Below are 20,019 nucleotides of genomic sequence, written 5' to 3'. Positions count from 1 at the left end.
AGCTTGAGTAATTCCATCCTGGAGAACTAACTGATGACCTGTCTCCTGGAATATCAGATATCTGAGATTGTCATGTGCAGGACAATGTGATACTCCTACACATATATGCATTTATAGATGGCCATGCAAACTGTGGCAGTCCACAATACCACAGGGACGTCAGAGTGACATGCTACTTGTTCTGATGAAACATGCTGTAGAGTTAATTGTTGCTTGTAGAAGTCATAGCTGGCTACACATGTAGTGTGGGCCTGTCTACAATGTGATACTCCTACACATATATGCATTTATAGATGGCCATGCAAACTGTGGCAGTCCACAATACCACAGGGACGTCAGAGTGACATGCTACTTGTTCTGATGAAACATGCTGTTCAGTTAATTGTTGCTTGTAGAAGTCCTCCTTTAGATCAGGTACGAGGTGCCACATGAGACAGGGTTGAACTTCATATTGTAAATTTTTCACCTTGACAAGCCTTACTCCTTCACTGAGTTTCGTTTCTGTTGAGTTGGTGACCAAGGTCTTGTAAAGTAGGGAATATGTGTTGAAATTGATTTATGTTTTTCATATTTTTGTGACATCATAATTAAGGCTTTTATGATGAAGAAAGACAGAAGACATTTGGTGACATCATAGGGTGTAGGGGTGGTAGGGTAGTCTGGTGTTTAAAGCATTCACTTGTCACGTTAAAGATACAAGTTCGATTCTCTATATTTTAGGACTAAAGCACATTATTAGCCATGCATGTTTGACCTAAAATGTCTTCACCACCAAGTGTTCATGATGAACAAACACATAATGTGAATAGGATCAGTAGCTATGTAATCTATGATTACTAAATAGATATGTGATAATCTTGAGATTATAACCAGAGACTTACTCGAGAGAATCATATTCTAAAGTTACCTGTTTCTATGTTTCTCATACATATTAGTCCATAACATTTTACCTCTTAGTAAGACTTAGTAAGATCAGTTTCCTGCCACTTTTAGCAATACTCAGGCAGTGTGAACTTTTGGCGTAATAAGTGTATACTTTAACCACTAAGATACCCATCTGTGCCTACATGGATTAGCTGGTCAGACTCTGTGACATTGTCATTGTATTGATGCTCAGTATTTCAGTCACTTGATCGCCTAGTACAAACTTGATTAGTGACATTCTACCATCTGTAGTATTGCATTGAACTATGAATGAACTTGATACCAAACAGTTGTAGAGTAAAAAGCAATTTGCTTTCTAGAGTTATTGACGTTAGAAAGACATTTTGTCTATTTTTATTTTATTTCAATATTAGCTTAGGTAATTGCTGGATGATGCTTGACACGGAAGTCAGCATTCTGCTTTTCATCTTCTCTTTACCCCAGCTGCTGTTTGTTTTGGGAGAGATCAATGTGTGAAATGTTTATATGTAGATGAGTTATGTTGTGTGCTGATGTGCAATTATCATGTTGTAAAATGATGTGATAATGCAAACAATTCATGCTTCATTAAAGTAAATGGAATCATTGAAACAAAGGACAGTGGATTTGAAGAATTTTTACATTACCTGTGTTAGTATTGTTTGCTATTTTAGTCCATTTTATGTCATTGTAAACCTCTGTTATATCTGTTTGCTAATGATATATCTTTTCGCTTACTTTCCTGCATCAGTCCACTTAAAGTATTTTATTCATGTTACGCAGTGGTTCAAATTATTTTTTAAGAACCACTTGCCACAGGGCAAGTGACTTGAAGAAAGTAACTTGTCCTGACTAATTTTCCACTTCATTCCACTGATTTTATGACATAATGTTTGATGTTAATGTTTACTGCACTTTTTATCGAACAGTGATAAATTTCAAAGAACAAAGGCTCTAAATTATTATCATTGCTAAATGTAATAGCTACATTATGAGCAGATATGAAATGAAATCCAAGTCTATATGCAGTTTGAAACCATAAGTGGAAATTATCTAGTAGTCCACAGACAAATAAGATACCATTATTTGATTGCCCAAAATGAAAGCTGACTTGTCCCGGGCATCGGGCAAAGGGATTTCTTAACCCCTGTTATGGCAAACTTCTGTTGTGTTGGTGTGCTAGTGGGACATCTTTCAGCATAGTTTGTGGGCAGATACCTGATATTCTTCTTGCAGTTGAAAGAGAATCATTGTTTGAGATCATAAGGTCCTTATTATTACTTGCATTTGATGGGAGCTGGGCTCTCAGTTATTGTCTATTTTGATAAAGTTAAAATTTCATGTACATTGAGTGATTATTCTCAACATGGAGAGTCATTTCAAAATGCAGTTATTTAATGAAAGTCACATAGGACCTCTTGGAAAGACTAGATCTAGACGTCAGACTGTGAACAGGTGCCCTTTGCAGCAAAACATATTGTAGTTTGTGAAAGAGGAACCGTAATCATTGGTCTTTGTCTATGGTGTTGTGGTAGGATAATCCAGTGGTTAAATCATGTTTGTTGGCCTCCAAAGACCTGGATACATTGTGTGAGGACCATTTCTGGTGTCCACAGCCTTGATATTGCTGAAATATTGCTGAAATGTTGCTGAATACAGTGTAAAACCAAACTCACTATGGTGTTCTACATCTGTCAGGTTCTTCCTCAATTTGAAGTATGAGGACTATTTTTATTAATATACAACTGCTTTATTTTGTATAGGCAATATTTTGCCATAAACATCTATTCTATGGATGCTTGACAACTCTTTCTCTCTCTTTCTCTCTCTTTCTCTCTCTCTGACGCATGATGAAATGTCTACAAAGTCAGTGAGTCTGACCACCTGATCTCCTTTGTCACCCAGTTTTTAAAACATTCTCTGGTCATGCCAAATGCCCGGGTTCGATTTCTTACATGGATGCGATGTGTGAAGTCCATTTCTGGTGTCCCCTGTCATGATGTGATGATAATATCGCTAAAATGGCTAAACTCACTCACTCACTCTCATGACTAGCATGGGTTAGTAAAGGCTAATTCAAACCTGGATCTTGTTCTTCCTCAAACTTAGTTTGTAATATATACAAATTACTCAGGATCTTTGGCAGCCCACAGACTTCTAAACCTCCCAAAGGACTGCTTACATTCTCCTGAAATTTAAGTATGTAATGAAGCTGATCAATGAATGATATAATTATAGAGCCATACTGAATGAAAGAGTTTTCTCATAAAGGATGAAATGGATAGCCCTGTGGTATAAGCTTCAGCCTTTCACTGTGAAGAAATGCTTTGACTTTTGGCACCCATGCAGTGATATTGCTGCAGAATTAAGCCTCATACACTCATAGCTACTGCGCAGGATTCTTGATCAAGCACATCAGAAGGTCGTGCTGGTGAACGCCTGATTCATACCTGCAGTTTGATTAATTATGGACCGGGAGACTGTTTATTGGCAACATGCGATTGTGGAATTGCTATAATTAGTGTTGTTTCATACTGTTTGAGTCATTCCATGGGAGGCAAATTGGTATGTTTTTAGAAATCTGGTTCGAGAAATAAATACATAGACTTGGTGCTGTGTGCCTCTTTAATAGGTTATTTGGAGGAAGTGCTTGTGTATACAGTTCTCTGTGAGTTTCTGCATCTATTTTGGCCATGACAGAATGATGGAAATAGTTTCAGAATTTACTAAAGTTACTATTTTGGCAGTTGGATGCTCTTCGGGTTTTCATAGTAGATGACTCATACTTCTGTTGTTTTTGAATCAAATTCATGATCATTTAGAAAGTGGTCAAATGTAACGTGTCATATTTGGGTGTGACGTCATGGTGGCTGAGCAGGCTAGGCAGCTGACTTTGTGCGCTGGCGATCAGGTGCCTGACTCTGATGGGACTCAACCAAAAAAGTACTAGAATTTGTATTTTACTAAGAATGTGTATTCCAAATATGACATATGTTAAAGTCATGACCATTAGATATTTTTTTTCATGCTATTGGAAAGAATTTTAGCTCTTTTTACTTTGATAAAAGTCAATCTTATTTAGCCTTCCCTAAAGAAGAAATGAATAAAGTTGAGAATACAAAATTTCCACAGTCACCTATCATCTGAACTAATCATATATGCAGAATAAATAAATGGATTCCTTCTGTTACAATTGTAAACCAGACACTCCATTTTATTTTTCAAACTTCTTCAAGCATGCATGATTTTTTTCATCTCTGTGAATCTATTGCACTGGTATACTCGACAGTAAGCTCTAGTGATATGTATTTTACCTACTGCTCATTGAGTAATGTTTGTTTCTAAAGCTGATTTAAAGTGAAATTTTAATTTAATATGTCTATCTTGTCCAGTAACTAACTGTTTGTGTTAAGCAGTAACTATAGTAGTTGTAATAATGAAAACAGCAATAACTGTTTCTGTTGTAAGACTGGAACGACTGAAATGTTGGACGAAACAAACAGTACAGATGTTGTAACGATCATTAAATAGCAATCACTGTTTCACTACAGATGTAACAATCACTGTAACAGTTCTATTAATCAATGCATCAGTTACAGTGTAACAATCACCCTCAAACAATTGTTCTAATAATCTATGAAAAAAATGTGTACAATCAATGTAATAATCAATTGTAACTATCATTCTTACTTTTAAAGAAACCGCTTTAACGGTCTTGAACATATGCCTCTGGCATCTGAGAGAACTTGTTTGGGCTCTAATGCTAAGCCAGGATAGACCATGACTGTCCTAGATCCTGAGCTGCTGGACTGAGTGTTCATATCCAGCTGACATTGTTAAATCCTGCAGACTACACAGTGGAGTAACTGAGCTGTACAGGGCACCTGTTGTCAGTGAACACATTTGAACACCTTACATGATCATGTAGTTCAAGGTGTGAGTAGAGATGCTGTTTGTTGTTGATCACAGATACGAGAGTAGGTAGAGACTTTCGTTTAACCGAAAATACAGTTTATGCATGAATGATTATCTTGTTAGTAAGCTGGATTAATTACTTTGTTTGATAATGTCCATTCCATAAGACACCAGTATTCAAAATACATATGCTGAGAGAAACCAAAATGGATCACGGGAAAATTCAAGTGTTGTTACGATAATTTCCAGTTTTCATCATAAGCTTTTAATGGCGCTATGTGAGGAAGTCTGTAAATAAGGGACAGTGCCATGAATATTTTTTCCCTTATAAGCTTCCCCCAGTATGTAAGAACACATTTCTTTCAAACTATTTTCAACAATAAAAATGTGACAAATAGTGAAATGGAGGGAGAGGGGGGTAGCCTAGAGGTTAAAGCATTCACTCGTAATGCCGAAGACCCAGGTTCGATTTCCAGGTGGGTACACTGTGTGAAGTTTATTTCTAGTGTGCCCTGCAGTGATATTGCTGGAATATTGCCAAAAGTGGTGTAAAGCCATACTCATTCACCCATCCTCTCACTAGTGTAATGGACCAACCAAGTTGTACATGTCTACTCTAGTGATTTGGTGTTGCTTCATGTTTTACTAAGTCCTCAGCATAGGATGAATTGCTGAACTTTTTCCAAAGAAGACTTAGTATTTTTCATCACGTCAGGGATGAATTAATGTTTAATATAATGCGATTACAACTCCAAGTAACACAGTGAGACCAGAGTTTGCCATGGATGAGCTTTTGCCTGGTTTTATTGATTGCTTAGTGCCTATGTTGGCACGAAGCTGATCACGGTTCCTGTGTGTTTATGCCGATAACATTGGCCCTTGTGATGATTTACAAGCTAGGCCAGAATGAATAAAAACAAGAAGGGAATGTCTGGAGCATTTCCAGGGACTTTGATATCACATATTATTTTTGACTTATTTGTCTAGATTCATGCTGACAAAGGGTTGTAGGATATCTTCAATTGAACTGATGATAAGAAATGTCATTGTCATGGGTCGGTTGGATTTTAAATGCCCTTTCCATCAGAATTAATTTTCAAGTGTGTTCACTGGAATTATTGTAGGGACGATTTCACAGGGATGTTGGCATTTTGAATATTTTCATTGATTAGCTTTCCAGTTGTGAGAATAGATGCAAGTTTAACCCTTAATGTTCCTTTTGCTGGTGTTGAGAATTTCAAGTCACTGGAGTGTATTTTGGTGGGATATTTTGTGTTGCATCCTGGGAATCACTTCAGTACACGCAGGTGACATACACAGACATTCGTTACAGGCTTGTAGCAGTCGCTGAGTTCTGTTGGATCCATGCACAGTTGCTGTAGAAGTACTCATCCATACTTGTGAAGGTGACTTTACCCTGAAGGTCACCAGTGCTAATCCACGCTCTCGTCAGTAGCAGACTGTGTGTGTCCTCAAGACTTGTTGGAGTGCATTGTTCTCATTTCTTTTTATGTCTTCACTGATGTAGTTCTGCTGTAAAGCTACTACATCTGGAGAAGTGCCACCAACACAAATCCTGGGTCACAGTACCACATAATACTTGTAATTGAGAATCAGAAAGGGTTTGGACAGCCAAAATTACTTCCTAAAATGGATAGGGCTTTGATCATGGATAAATATTGACAGTTTGCTCATTTCCACAAAAGAACCCCAGTGTAACTGTCAGTGCTAAAGCCATATTTAGGAGTTGCCAAACTGAAAATCATTTGAGACTATGATGCCTTTATATATGTTATATTTGGCATGTAAGTTGTACAAAATGCAGTTCTTCTTACATAAAAGTTTGGGTCAATGACTATAATGAAAACACCCAAACCATACCATTTATCTTGACACTGTAGATCTGAAGCGAGGATGTTGTATTCACTTGTTAATGGTTGCATAAACTAGAGTATTGAGACAGAAGGTGCAGTTATTTGCTATGCGGAGTTGTGTCCCTTTGGCAGGCTAGACTTGTGTGGTTGTTCATTTGACACAATGTTCTGCTAAGTGTGATTCTTAGTCTGTCAGCTCAGATGTTATTTGCACTCCATCAGAGTGGTAAACCTCAGGCTCTCCTCCTACATAATCTGTTGCAGATTGGTGGTAAAGCCATATTTGCCTTTCACAGAAATGGAACAACTATATAGGAAAATACCTAATTGTTTGAGATTTCAGTTAAGCTATGCTTCTTTAAATCTGAAAGAGGTTATCATTAGTCTATCATGATATACCTGGAATGTTTGTTAATGAAGTTTGAAACCATGAGGACTATTTTTAAGTGCACTGCTATCAGTTTACTAGTTACTTTGTATTTTTCTAACAAATGGTCTAATGTATGAATGTTTAATATGTTTCAGGTGCAGACTTTGATGATAGACAGCGGAGCTTATGATGTGTTATAGCTTCTAGTTACAATCTATCCTGACACATACCAACTCATCTCGACACATCAAAATGTCGCAAGCCCCAGTACGCCTCAGTGGAGAACAGATCGATGGCTCCATGCCAGTACGAGATTGGGGGTCATTTGTCCGATCACACGCCCCCAGTGATGCTGAACTCTCAGGTCTGTCCATATATTAAAGCAAAGTTGGGTCTTTAATATGATTTTCAAGGTATTAGCAATATCTCATGTTTTGTATATATATTTTTAAACTTCCAAATTTAGGTCCCCTGTAACATCAAATGTAAATGTCAAGGTCATTGTGTGCATGAAAATGTTAATTTCTTTCACTAGTAGTGAAGATTGAATACTAGATATTGATATATTTGAGGGTTTGTTTACAGTTTGTCAGTTCTATTAAATAGTTCAACACAGCTTAGTCTTGAAAACTTTTAGGAATGTAAAAACTTCAGTTAACAATCTCCTTTTCATTGTATACATAGACATGAAACAACAAGACTTGATACAAAGATATAATGATGCCATGAAATATGAAAGTGGAAGTATTAAACAATCTGGTGGAAATTTATGCTTCACAGAGGTTAAAAAATCTCATTGCCCGACCCCTGGGACAAATCAGTTTTCATTGCAGGCAGTCATATAATGGTATCCTTCTTGACCATAGGCTACTAGATAATTTTCACTAATGGTTTCAAACGGCAGACAAACTTGGATTTCATTTCATATCTGCTTACATGGAGCTAATATATTTCACAATAATAATAAAGTAGAGTTATCTTTCTTTTCTATTTATCATTCTTGATTATGTCATAAAATCAGGGGCAAGTGGAAAATTAGTCAGGACTAGTTACTTCCTCAAAGTCACTTGCCCTGTGGCAAGTGGCTTTCAAAAAGAATTTTGAACCACTGCTTCAGAGAAATATCCCTAATTAGATCAGATACGTCCATGAACAATGAATTTGCAGACAAGTCTGATCTTCATATGAGAGTGGCAGCTCCATGGCCCAAGGGTAGTCTGGTCTTTTACTTTTGCTCTCATCCAGAGGAAGAATAGAGTTGAAAGTTCCAGGACGCCTATTCATTGCTTCTCATCTGTGCGATAATAGTAACATGGTGATTGCTTGTGCCTTCTTGGGTGGAAGCAAGCAGGCCTTGCAGTGGAGAACTTTTTAAACACTCATGAGGATTAATACCAATATAGATGTTGCAAAACATATGAAATTTTCATTCAGTGAAGGGTACTTGAAATGAGGGAATCTTCAATGGAGTGGGGGAGAGCCTTGTGTTCTTTAAACTCAGGAATGTGAATTACATTTCACAACTCAGCACATAGTCTGTCTCACAGTCCCTAAACCACCTTATTTTCCTAACAGCTTAGCCCTCCCTGCAGTGCCTATATAAAGGCTCTAAATAAAGCAAGTCTAGATTTCTCGAGGTTCAGAATCTGTGGTCATCCTTGGGCTCCTTTTCAGTTTAAAAAGGTTTGTTTGTTAGAATCAAAATTATATATTCAGAGACTTAGCATTAGTCTGCTTAGCACAGATTGTCACTGGCAGCTTGTGTGTTGTATTTTCATTCTTTAAGGAGCAGTGGGGTGCCCTAGAGGTTAAAGTGGTTTAACTATCTAGTGGTTTAAGCATTTGGTCATCACCTCAAAAACACAGGTTCAACTCCCCATGTGGGTGCAGTTTGTGAAGCCCATGTCTGATGTTCCCTGCTTTTATATTTCTGGAATATTGCTGAAAGCTGTGAAGACTTACATCACTCTCACATACTAAACCATGTGGATTTGTGTTAGATCCAAGATGACATGGTAAAGTGAAGCTGTTCCTTAGTGTTGTGATCCTGGTCTGCACACCATGCTGGTGGGTTTCAACATGGTAAACATTGGCATTTCAAGCAGCTTTGGAAACCAGCTTTTTATGGACAAGGGGCAAGAGGTTGTTGCAATACTCTATACAGAGTTATGTCCCTTTGCCTCGTCTTTTCTAGTGGGTTTAAATCTCACAACATACATGCTCCACCATTTTCAGTGTCCAAGAAGATCCATGTTTGAATTTATGTTCAAGCTCCCCATGCTTGTCGGAAGAAGCTACTAAAGGGATTGGCTGGTCAGGCATGCTGACTTAGCTGATGCATGCTATTGGATCCAAATTGATTGATGCTCGTCTTGTCAATCACTGTATTGTTTGGACTTGATTATTTACCGACTATCATCACATACCTGAAATATTGCTGTGGATGGCAAACAAACAAAACGATTTTTCTCATCACAATGCCAAAAGTAGTGGGTCACCTTAAAGTGTTACCTGTGTATATGCGGGAGTACTTCAGACTTGATTATTTGTTAACGAAATACTGTTCAGTGACAATAAATCAGACAGATGCTGTTGACAGGTATCATCCCATTTACATCTTTGCTCATATTTCCTGTTTTGATGGAGTGCAGCGATTAATGAGCACACAGGCAACATATGTTGAACCCTAGTGTTATAACTCACACTTGTACTTGGTCCAGTTTCATGTCCACAATTCTGCAGCGAATCCGTCTGCTGCTGATCATGTGAAACAGGTTGCATTGTCCTTAGAATTGGCATCAGTTCTTTATCAAAAGGCAATTAAGTCTGGAACATGCTGTGTAGTTGCTATTGTTGACATCATGTGCAGTTAGGATACGATGACATGTATTATTAATCTTATTGAATCCGACTAGTAGATCCATTCATACCCTCACCTGGATATACATGGAACAGCTCGCAAAACGAGTATCTAAAAGTGTAAAGCATATGTATTGTAAATTTGGATGTTTTTTTTATTGAGTTTGGTTTTACACCTTGGTTTTTAACCCAGATCTTCACGGGTTAAATTTGGATGAAGGAGGAGCACCCAATATCCAATGCAACTAAGCTGTGATCCATATGCTACCATAGGTTAACCCATACAATAGGAAATTCCATACATTGTAGTTAAGCCTTGAAACCACCCTTGTGTAGGGAAAAACTGTTCTGTCTTTCTTCAGGTAAACAGGGTCTGGGTAGCCAAGTGGCTAAAGCATTTACTCGTCATGCTAAGGCCCAGGTTTGATTTTCCATATGGTGTGTGAAGTCCATTTACGGTGTCCTCCACCATCATATTGCTGTAATATTGCTAAGAGCAGCATAAAACCCAACTCTCTCATTCACTCACTCACTCACTCACTCTGTAACCACATGTGTAATAGCAGGAGTGACTTGTGTAGTTCAGTATGGTTTCGTTGATATTCAGTGTCCATTGCTTGGTCATGGGCAGGTTGGTGGTCAAGCTTATATGCCAGACATTCCATTCTGATGGAGATTTTAAAGTTTCATATGTATGGTTTTGTTGATATTCAGTGTCCATTGTTTGGTCATGGGCAGGTTGGTGGTCAAGCTTATATGCCAGACATTCCATTCTGATGGAGATTTTAAAGTTTCAACTTATAGACACTTTCCTATGAAATTGACTGATCTACAGTCATATACTGCTGTTGCAAACAGCCTGTGACTCCATCTGTATCTGGCATAGATTTGTGGAATATATCGATCATTACCCAAGCTGTCAGGATATTTTCAGATTGATGTAATCTAGTGAGAATATTGCTGTTTTACTTACTTGCTTAAACCAATAGCGAGGTGTGAAAAATAGTGTTTGGATTCACATGAATTTTTTCATGCCATTTTTCCCTGGTATTGTATTCCATGTAGATTGCAGAGTTCCCAATTGGATATTGGACAAGATAAGATATGCTTGTCTCTTTTCTGATAGATATAGTTTCCTTCATGGCTGCTACTTTTTGCCATGTTAATCGTGTTGTTCATTTGGTTCTCTCGTGAGTGAGTGAGTGAGTGAAACAACTTAAAGTTTCATTTTATGTCCACGAAATCTTGTATTTTTTAAATACTTAGTTAGCCCAAAGACCTGAGGACTCCCCTGATTCTGAAAACTGAAGAACAGCAGTTAAAGCATTTGCCAGTCATACCAAAGCCCCATGTTCGATTCCACACATAGGTAGAATGTGTGAAGCTCATTTCTGGTGTCCCTTACCATGATAGTGCTGGAATATTGCTGAAAACAGCATAAAACTAAACTCAGTGTTGTTGGTTGGGTTGTAGAGTTGTGGAGCAGTCCAACTGATGGATGGAATTGAAGTCAGTTTTGTCCCCGAAATATTTTACAAATCCCAGTTTGCCCTGATTGTATCTCTTCGTTTGTCCTCTCCATATTCATGTCATTATTTACGTGTAAAGATTTGGGCGAGAATTGGTGTTCAGTAACCTGTGCTTGATATCACGTCTAGGGCCAGATCAGTAACCATTCAGGGACGGTTCACCTTATGAAAATGTAGTTTCATTATTATATACAGTTTTAGCTAATTCATAGTTTGTCATATTCTAAATCCCAGATTTGCATGTAAAATTGTTTTTTATCCAATTTGCCTGCCAAGGTGTTAAGTTTTGAATTTGAGATAAATCACTGTAATTGCTAGTTGGCAACATGTGAATATGATGAATTTCGAAATGTTTTTTGATCAACTCCATCTTCAGACCAGCGTAGATGTTAATGTTTATGGAAAGAATGACTTTTGAAGTATGCTCCTGTCACACAATAATTGCATATGCACAGCTTTAACCGCTGCCAATCTTGGTTAAATTATCATATTTAGTCACCATGTGAGGAATGATTTTTGTCATCTACTTTAGGCATTTATTTTTGTGTATTTACATGCATAGATAGATTTGTACTTTTTCTTACAATCCTTTGTTTGTTTATTTAGAAATGGAAATATTTAGTGATTGTCAATGTTTTTTCAGTAATGTCTAGAACTAACCATTTAACAAAAAAAGTGAAATGATAAGTAAATGTTATATTGTGTTTGTGTTTTTTTTTTTCTCAGATCACAGGAAACAAGGATCAGTGTACATTGGATTACAGTTGCCACGACGACGTCATCGTCGTAGACATCATAAACACCATAGACGAGAGCCAGGGGATCAGAGAATTCCAAAAGAAGATATCACTGATGGTAAGTCCTCAGGATATGTTTATTGATGGTTATAAAAGCACTTCTTAATCTGAACAGTTTGTAATTTGCAGTTCCTAATATGTTTTAAAAAAGTGTTTTTGATACTTAAACAGTGTGAGTCCAGATTGTATTGTTTTCCTAAGAGATTCCTAGGCTAATAAAAAATGGACAGGGCGTAATGTGCTTTGTTCATAACAATAGTTGTTTAGAAAGCAGGATGTTGGAATGACAAGGAATGGGGGTCGAGGGTAATGAGTCTTCATGTATAGTTTGCATGAAAGATGTATGGAGTTAAGTAATCATTGCAATTAATTGTTAGTTTAATGAAACAGGATATTTCAGATGTATGTTTAGTAACGTTTCATCTCCTTAGTCTACTGCAATAGTTTTGTCTATCATGTGTATCGCTAGGCAGTGCATGGGAAACAATAGGTTCATCTCTGTGTAGAATATACATTGTGTTGCATCCAGGTCACGTGAGTGAGGGAGTCATCTCTGAAATGTAAAAGAAATTGGAAAAATCCCAAACAATTTCCCATCTCTCATAATTAATCACAACTTCTTACTGACGATCTATAAATAAATCAGCAAGCAACTCAGTGCTTGCAGAACAATGAAACACAACACATGCAGAACAATGAAACACAACACATGCAGAACAATGAAACACAACACATGCAGAACAATGAAACACATACATGCAGAACAATGAAGCAACGCAAGCAGATTAATGAAACCGGACACACTAAACAATGAAACACAACAGAAGCAGAACAGTGAAACAGAACACCACATGCAGAAAATGAAATTGAACACATGCAGAACAATGAAACAGTATCAACCTCACTCCTGCACTGCACCTCACAGGACATGCCACATACCAAAACACCATCCTGAACATGTTCTTTTGAGAGTATCCTCTGCTGTGTCATTACCAAAATACATCAAAATATGGTATTTGTTGGTCCCTGCCTGGTGCATGGCATAAATCTGTACAGCAAGGATTATTCATGGCTAACTGTGGCGTGGTATCTCAGTGAGTTAGCATTTAAGAACCAGCATAAGACTGGCCCATTGTAAACATGCACATTGTCACATGATCAAAATATTCTTAAATTTGACATTCAGCCCCATGTCACATCACATTTTATGAAAGTCACCCAGAGCTGACCCAACCTGGATGCAACACTGCACTGGTGTATAGGTAGGACTTCACATGTTAGATAGTATCCTAGTGTGTCAAAGAAGGGTATCTCATGCATTGTGTGGAATTTATACAATGGTCTCAGACTTTTTGACAATGTAACTTTGAAAACTGTCCACAGCATATTACTGGATGCCAAGATTAGAGATTCATTTTGGAGGCTAGTTTTCATGTGAAATATGTAATAATCTTATGTATTTCAGAAAAGTGATTTGAGCCTCCAAATTGATTCTGCTCCATATTGTAGATGAGTAGGATGACATATAACTTATAAGACTCTCAGAAGGTTGTATAAAGAAGGTTACTTCAATGGTGTTATAATCAATAGATGTTTATCTGTGTAGATATTTTGGAAGTAAATTTATAGCTGAGGAGAAATTGATTTGATTCTTGTCCTTACGAAACCCACAACATTGTGGTTAAATGATCATAACAAATCGAAGCCATGATCAAAATCATCAATAACTGAAGTCAGCGTAGACATTTAAGGATTGATTTAGGTATTTTATAATGTGAAGTTCTCTTCATCAGAACCAAACAATGGATTTTTATGCTTAAAAGTGCTGGAAAATCTTGTTTGTTTTTGGTTTTTTTTCAAAGTTGGAAATCGTGTCCACAGTGCATGAGGTAGCCTATGTATTGGGAAAGATGTAGGAATGTTAAGAAATGTAAATTTAGGTATGAAAGTCTAGAAGTGTAGAAATTATGAAGCATCTGTGAACACTTGGTCCTTAATAACAGAACCCTTATAAACAGACGATAGCCTTTCAGATAAAGCTTCAAAATGTCCAAATGTCAGGTTTTGATTAGGAGGTCTTATATCTGGAGATAGGTAATCCAGTGTGTAATTTGAACACACGTTCTTTCAGTTTGAGTCAATTATTTTGTAAGTAAGGAAGGAATATGTGTTTTTCATAAACTGCTATTGGAAAACTCAATCTTTATTTATTGCTGTTAAAAAACAATTTTAGAACAAAACAAAATATAAACAACTTTTTGATCAAAAGTTTATCATGAATGTGAAGAGTCAGGTGAACATCAGTAATGTTATGTCAGGGTATTTTACAATTTCTGCAATTAATCTGCCAAATGATCAAAAGTTTATCATGAATGTGAAGAGTCAGGTGAACATCAGTAATGTTATGTCAGGGTATTTTACAATTTCTGCAATTAATCTGCCAAATGATCAAAAGTTTATCATGAATTTGAAGAGTCAGGTGAACATCAGTAATGTTATGTCAGGGTATTTTACAATTTCTGCAATTAATCTACTCTTATTCATTCCAGTTTCAAGACTTTTCTGCTAAATGGTGTTAATTTTAAAGAAAAAAAATGAAATTGCCTAATATGATTATTTTTGGGGTTTAATCCCCTGGATGTCAAATTGCAAAGCCTCTAATTATTTTTGATTTAGAAAATGATCCACTCTGTTAGGTAGTTGGTTCCGTTATCTGTGACGTCATCACAGATTACAGATATATTTTTGGTTTTGAACGTGACAGCTTCCCGATAATGATTGTATAGCATGATGAAGGGTCTCATAAAAAGTCTGTTATGTCAGTTCACCTTTTGGGGAGTAGTGAAATATGATATAAGAGCTCTATATCAAGCCCACACTGTTATGTAATTAAGGCTGATTATTCCTGTACACAGACATCTCCAAATACCCTGGAAATCTTCGTGGAATCTTTGGTCATCTATTGGCTTATATAAAATGTATATAAAAGAGATAGTCTGCATGATGTACTGGGCAGTCCAGTGGTTAAAGCACTTGCCTGCCACATGGAAAATCTGTGTTTGATTCCCCATATGGTTTCAACAGGTTTTCTGTATGGGAGAAACAGGGATACAAGACACAGCAGGTTGATGCACCTGAGACATTTTGGGTATACTGTACATCCTGATGCAGGCAAGGGATGCAACTCTGCATTGCATCTATGATGCCTAAACTGCATGGCTGCCCAGTACCTCATTGCCATTATTTGAATTAAAGGAGCCATGTTTTCCTTTTAGTTCTTCCTGCCAGTTTCCTTAAGACTCTGTTGACATGTGGACAAAGTACCTGCCTTGAGATATAAGGGTGGTAGTTTGATGCCATTTGGCAGCATACAAAAGACAGTCCAACACACCATGTGAGAAGACCAGACTACATCCTTATATGCAGTGTTTACACTTTTTCCGCAATATCAGTTTGGTATCATGACTGGCAAACAAGAAAGAACTTCAACATGAAGACAATGTGTGACCATAATGTTCAATTTGCATTTTCTACTTTGAGATTATTGACAATCCAACATGTGATGTGAACAGACCCAACCCAACCAGATCCCACCCCAGTACCCAGTCTTTACACTTTTTCCACCAATACCAGTATGGTAACACGGTGGGGAAACAAGAAAGAGCTTCAACAAAAAGATGATGTGTGGCCAGATTGGCCAGTTTGTCTTTTCCTCTTTGAGATTATTGAATTCTTTAGGCTGAAGTGCCCAATTCAACATCGACTGTATGTCTGTTTAAAACTGAAAAGAGCTTTGGCATCCAGGTGATTAACATTGCTGGTCAGTTGTTGCTTTACTGAATGAGCTATACTTTTCTTTTCATTTGTGAAAAGAACCTGGTGTTGAAAATGACATTACAAAGTCAGGTAACTGGTGCACGTCAATGATTCTCAATGTGCTGTTGTGACTGTGGCCTTACATAGCACAGAGCTTTGTTAGCAGTAGTTAGCCCTTTGCTGACTTTAACTCATTGGTGCAGTAGTGTATATGGAGGGAGTGGGGGTACATTTGTTAAGTTTAGCCACACAGAAATTGTTTGAAAATGTATATTTGGTAAGTTTTGCCTCACAGAGATTGATTTAAAATTTGATTCAGGATCCTTCATGTTGCAAATAAATTTTATGTCTTGGAAAGCAATATTTGAACACATTGAGAAAAATTCTTCAAAAACTTTATGATGGAAGACAAATGAGGACATTTTTTTTCCCTTTTTTTTGAGTCATGCAATATAAGGATATATGACTTACAAATATGAAAAACATGTGTCTGTAACAATTAATGGCCAAATTTGGCCTATTATGAATAGAATTAATGCAAGTCAGCTTGCTTACTTGAGGATTAAAAGGGTTGTAAGACTTTTGGCTGTGTTTAGTTGTTATTGCTGCAATAAAGAGACCTGTCTGTGTTTTAACCCCCGATATATATTCATTTGTTTTTACCTTGTCCCTGAGTGTGCATGTTATTTTTTTAAATTTTTAAATAATTAACATCATCGATCAATGGTGTTGTGTTTTCAATTTCACACTTCACATTTAATTGTTGTTTGTTAATATTTTCTCATAAATGTGCAAGTTTGTCATCCCTAAATAATGGATGGTTTACCTTCAAGATGTTGTCAAGGGGAGTTAACTCTAGCCTTGCCTGCCACTTTCACCCAACCCTAACATCATAGAGAACTTTCATTTCGTTTCTTTGACAAAAATTTTGCTTTGTGTGTTCATCCCATTGTGTTCATCAAAGTAAATGTACATTTTTTGGTTCGGTTGAAAGCATTTAAATTACTCTTGGAAACATGTCAAAATTTGAGATAATTTTTGTATCCTTTCTCAAAGTATTGGAATACTGAAAAGTTTACTTAGTGTTGAGGCATCTAGTATCTAAAACTTGTAAAATGTTTGATGATGAAAATGTGTGGTCCTCCTCTATGTCTGAAAGTATTCAGTTGTCCTACAGCTGATACCGAGATCCTGTAATTGCTAGAAAGAATCCCAGATATTCCTTCTTTCGTTATTATGCTTCTCATGTGTGACCACAATAATTTAATAACTTCCTACTGGACCACTTTGGGCTTTTCTCACATGTACAGCTGATTTTATCTGTGATTTAATAAAAACACTCTGCAGCTTTGAATTTTCTTTCACCTTTTGCGGAGCTGTGCTCTGATATGTTTAGTGTGTATTGAGCCTGACTCCAGATTAGTGCTCTGAATGTCAATGTTCAGTTTGTCTGCGCTGATCTCCATAGAAGTCAGCAGACCCAAATTAATGCTTGTCACAGCGTGGAGGTCTCATTCAGCCACGTAGTATAACACATGCCTGTAGTAATGCTCCTTCACGGACGCCATCATTAACATACAGCAACAACAATATTTAATTAAGTTGTATGCTGTGAGATTTGAGGGAAAACACACTTTTTTTAATAATCCTTGCGCATTGTAACAGCTTAATATATTTGCATCATTAACAACATTGTGGTTTCGTTGAAATATTTTATAAACAGTTCAGAATACACTGGTAATAATTTATGTCATATTTCCTGTGATAACTTCTAATATATTAAGGCATACACATTGCTTTATGATTTAAAAAATCAGTAATTATTTTTCACTTTCACAAATGAGCAATATATTCAATTCATAAAATCTGTTGAGTAGTGTAATGCGATCATTTCTGAAAAATCATGTTTCCCTTGATTTTAGGCGACCACCACAGTGTGCTGCAGTTGTTTCAACATGCCTTGTCCCATGATTCAATTTATTTGTAATACTTTGTTCACAGCTTTGCTGAGAAAAGTTTCATTTGGTATGAGTAGTATCACCCAATGTTGTGTGTTAGTTTGTATGGTTTATTTTCTTTTGTTTTGAGTTTTAAAACAACATTAATCGGGGAAAATAAGAAAATGCATTTGAATATTTTGAAAGGAATTGACAAAAAGTTCAGTTAATAATCTGAGTTAAGTTAGCATCAACACTTCACAGGTTTGGATATGCTGTGTTCTATCATCGTCCGTCTTGAAGACCCGCATGGTCAGGTGCGCAGAGCATCTGCCAAGAGACACAATGTTAAGGCATTAAAAGATAGTACTTGTTGTTATCTTGCCTTGGTATTCACTAGTATTGTCTAGTACCCTCACCTTCACCTTTACCATCCATTACCCTCAAACTTACCTTACCCTCAAACTTACCTTACCTTACCTTACCTTACCTTACCTTACTGTGAAACTTACTTTACCTTACTGTCACTTTCACCCTTACCCTCATCCTCACTTCATGTAACCATACCTTATTACCTTGCCATATTTACCTTCAACCTCACCTTATGTAACCTTACCTTACCTTATATTACCTTACTCTACCCTAAAGCTTTCCTTACCTTGCCCTCAAACTTAGTTTACCTTACGCTCACCTTCACTATCACCCTCACTTTCAACCTCATCCTCACTTTGCATAACCTTACCTTACCTTACCTTACCTTACCTTACCTTACCTTACCTTACCTTACCTTACCTTACCTCACCTCACCTCACCTCACCTCACCATATATAACCATGGATAGCCTTTCCTTTCCTTACCTTACCTTACTTTACTTTGCTTTACCTTACCCTCAACCTTATCATGTCATTTTCACCATTACCCTCACCCTCACCTTATGTAACTATACCTTACCTTACCTGTCATTTTCACCATTACTCTCACCTTCATGGTAAATAACCTTACCCCATCTGAAGTTTATCTTGAGGGCTCGTTTGACTTCATGGCTGAAACACAACCTTATTTCAGCAGTTAGCTGGAATGAGAAACACCTCAACACTACACCTTGTACAGGCCCATTGTGTTTTAAGTGAACATAGGATTACCAGTGAAGGACAGTGTATTCATGCCTGTGAATTAATTATAATGTTAAGTTTTGTTCCTTGATGTACATATAAGAAATTCTGTTTAAAATTTCAGATGCATTTTCTTGTTTCAAAAGGAATGTCGTGGTTGTATTAACAAATCAAGAAGCATATGTGTGGTGAAAGTTCAGGCTGGTGATAGATATCTTTAAGAAACTTCATCCATTATTGCAGAGGAATTCAGTTCATGGTATCTATTACAGCCTGTATTTTCACTTTGATATCCATATTGTGGGCTAACTTAACTCCTTTGTTAATGGATGGTAAGCTGTATCAAGACGGGTTAACTGGAATGGACAATCAAATGGGTTTTGCATATTTATTTGCAAAAAATAACTTATAAATATTGACAAGGATGCTTTTTCTAGTAGTTTGGACAACTTAAACATCCACTCTAGAGCAGTGTTTATTTCAGCTCTGTCATTTATATTTTTGAAGAAAGTCATTGTTTTGCACAGTGTTAATTATAAGATGTTGCTGTGTAATCAGTTTCCCCATTAACAAACTGTTGAACCCCAAGAACAGGGAACACTATGCAATAGTATGAATGGGTGTCATGGTTAACTCGTTCTGTAGTCTAGTAATAATATCTGGTGGTGGATTAACATTCTCAACATCTATCTCACTTTTAGATGTCCTAAGTTAAGAAATTTGTTGTGACAATATTATGTTACATTTGACCGTCTGATATTCGATGATATATTTCCATATGACTATTCTGTGGCAACACGTGAGTTCTGACCATTGGTGTCAAGGTATTGATGGTCAGCAAATAGGTCAAGATTCAGGTATACCCTTGCAGATTTTGTGTCTTTTCTCCCTCCAACTGCTAGGAAAG

At 36.9% G+C, this 20,019-nt stretch overlaps 1 protein-coding gene across 8 annotated transcripts in view; it reads left to right on the top strand.

The window, feature by feature from the left end:
- Positions 1–20,019, top strand: part of LOC137297632 (sodium-driven chloride bicarbonate exchanger-like) — a 118,615-nt gene that overhangs the window by 70,759 nt on the left and 27,837 nt on the right. For 5 of the 8 annotated variants that reach the window (XM_067829516.1, XM_067829511.1, XM_067829510.1 and 2 more), the window contains exons 3-5: positions 7,218–7,426; positions 12,177–12,305; positions 16,121–16,153. In XM_067829516.1, the coding sequence (XP_067685617.1) occupies positions 7,315–7,426; positions 12,177–12,305; positions 16,121–16,153 (274 nt within the window). In that variant the 5' untranslated portion in view covers positions 7,218–7,314. The remainder of the gene's footprint in view (positions 1–7,217; positions 7,427–12,176; positions 12,306–16,120; positions 16,154–20,019) is intronic. The other 3 variants (XM_067829514.1, XM_067829517.1, XM_067829515.1) reach the window with 1 other exon arrangement.

This window comes from Haliotis asinina, chromosome 10, assembly GCF_037392515.1.
Source record: "Haliotis asinina isolate JCU_RB_2024 chromosome 10, JCU_Hal_asi_v2, whole genome shotgun sequence".
Lineage (NCBI taxonomy): Eukaryota > Metazoa > Mollusca > Gastropoda > Lepetellida > Haliotidae > Haliotis > Haliotis asinina.
Note: the sequence above shows the minus strand (reverse complement) of the source record. Positions and strands in the feature narration are given on the sequence as shown.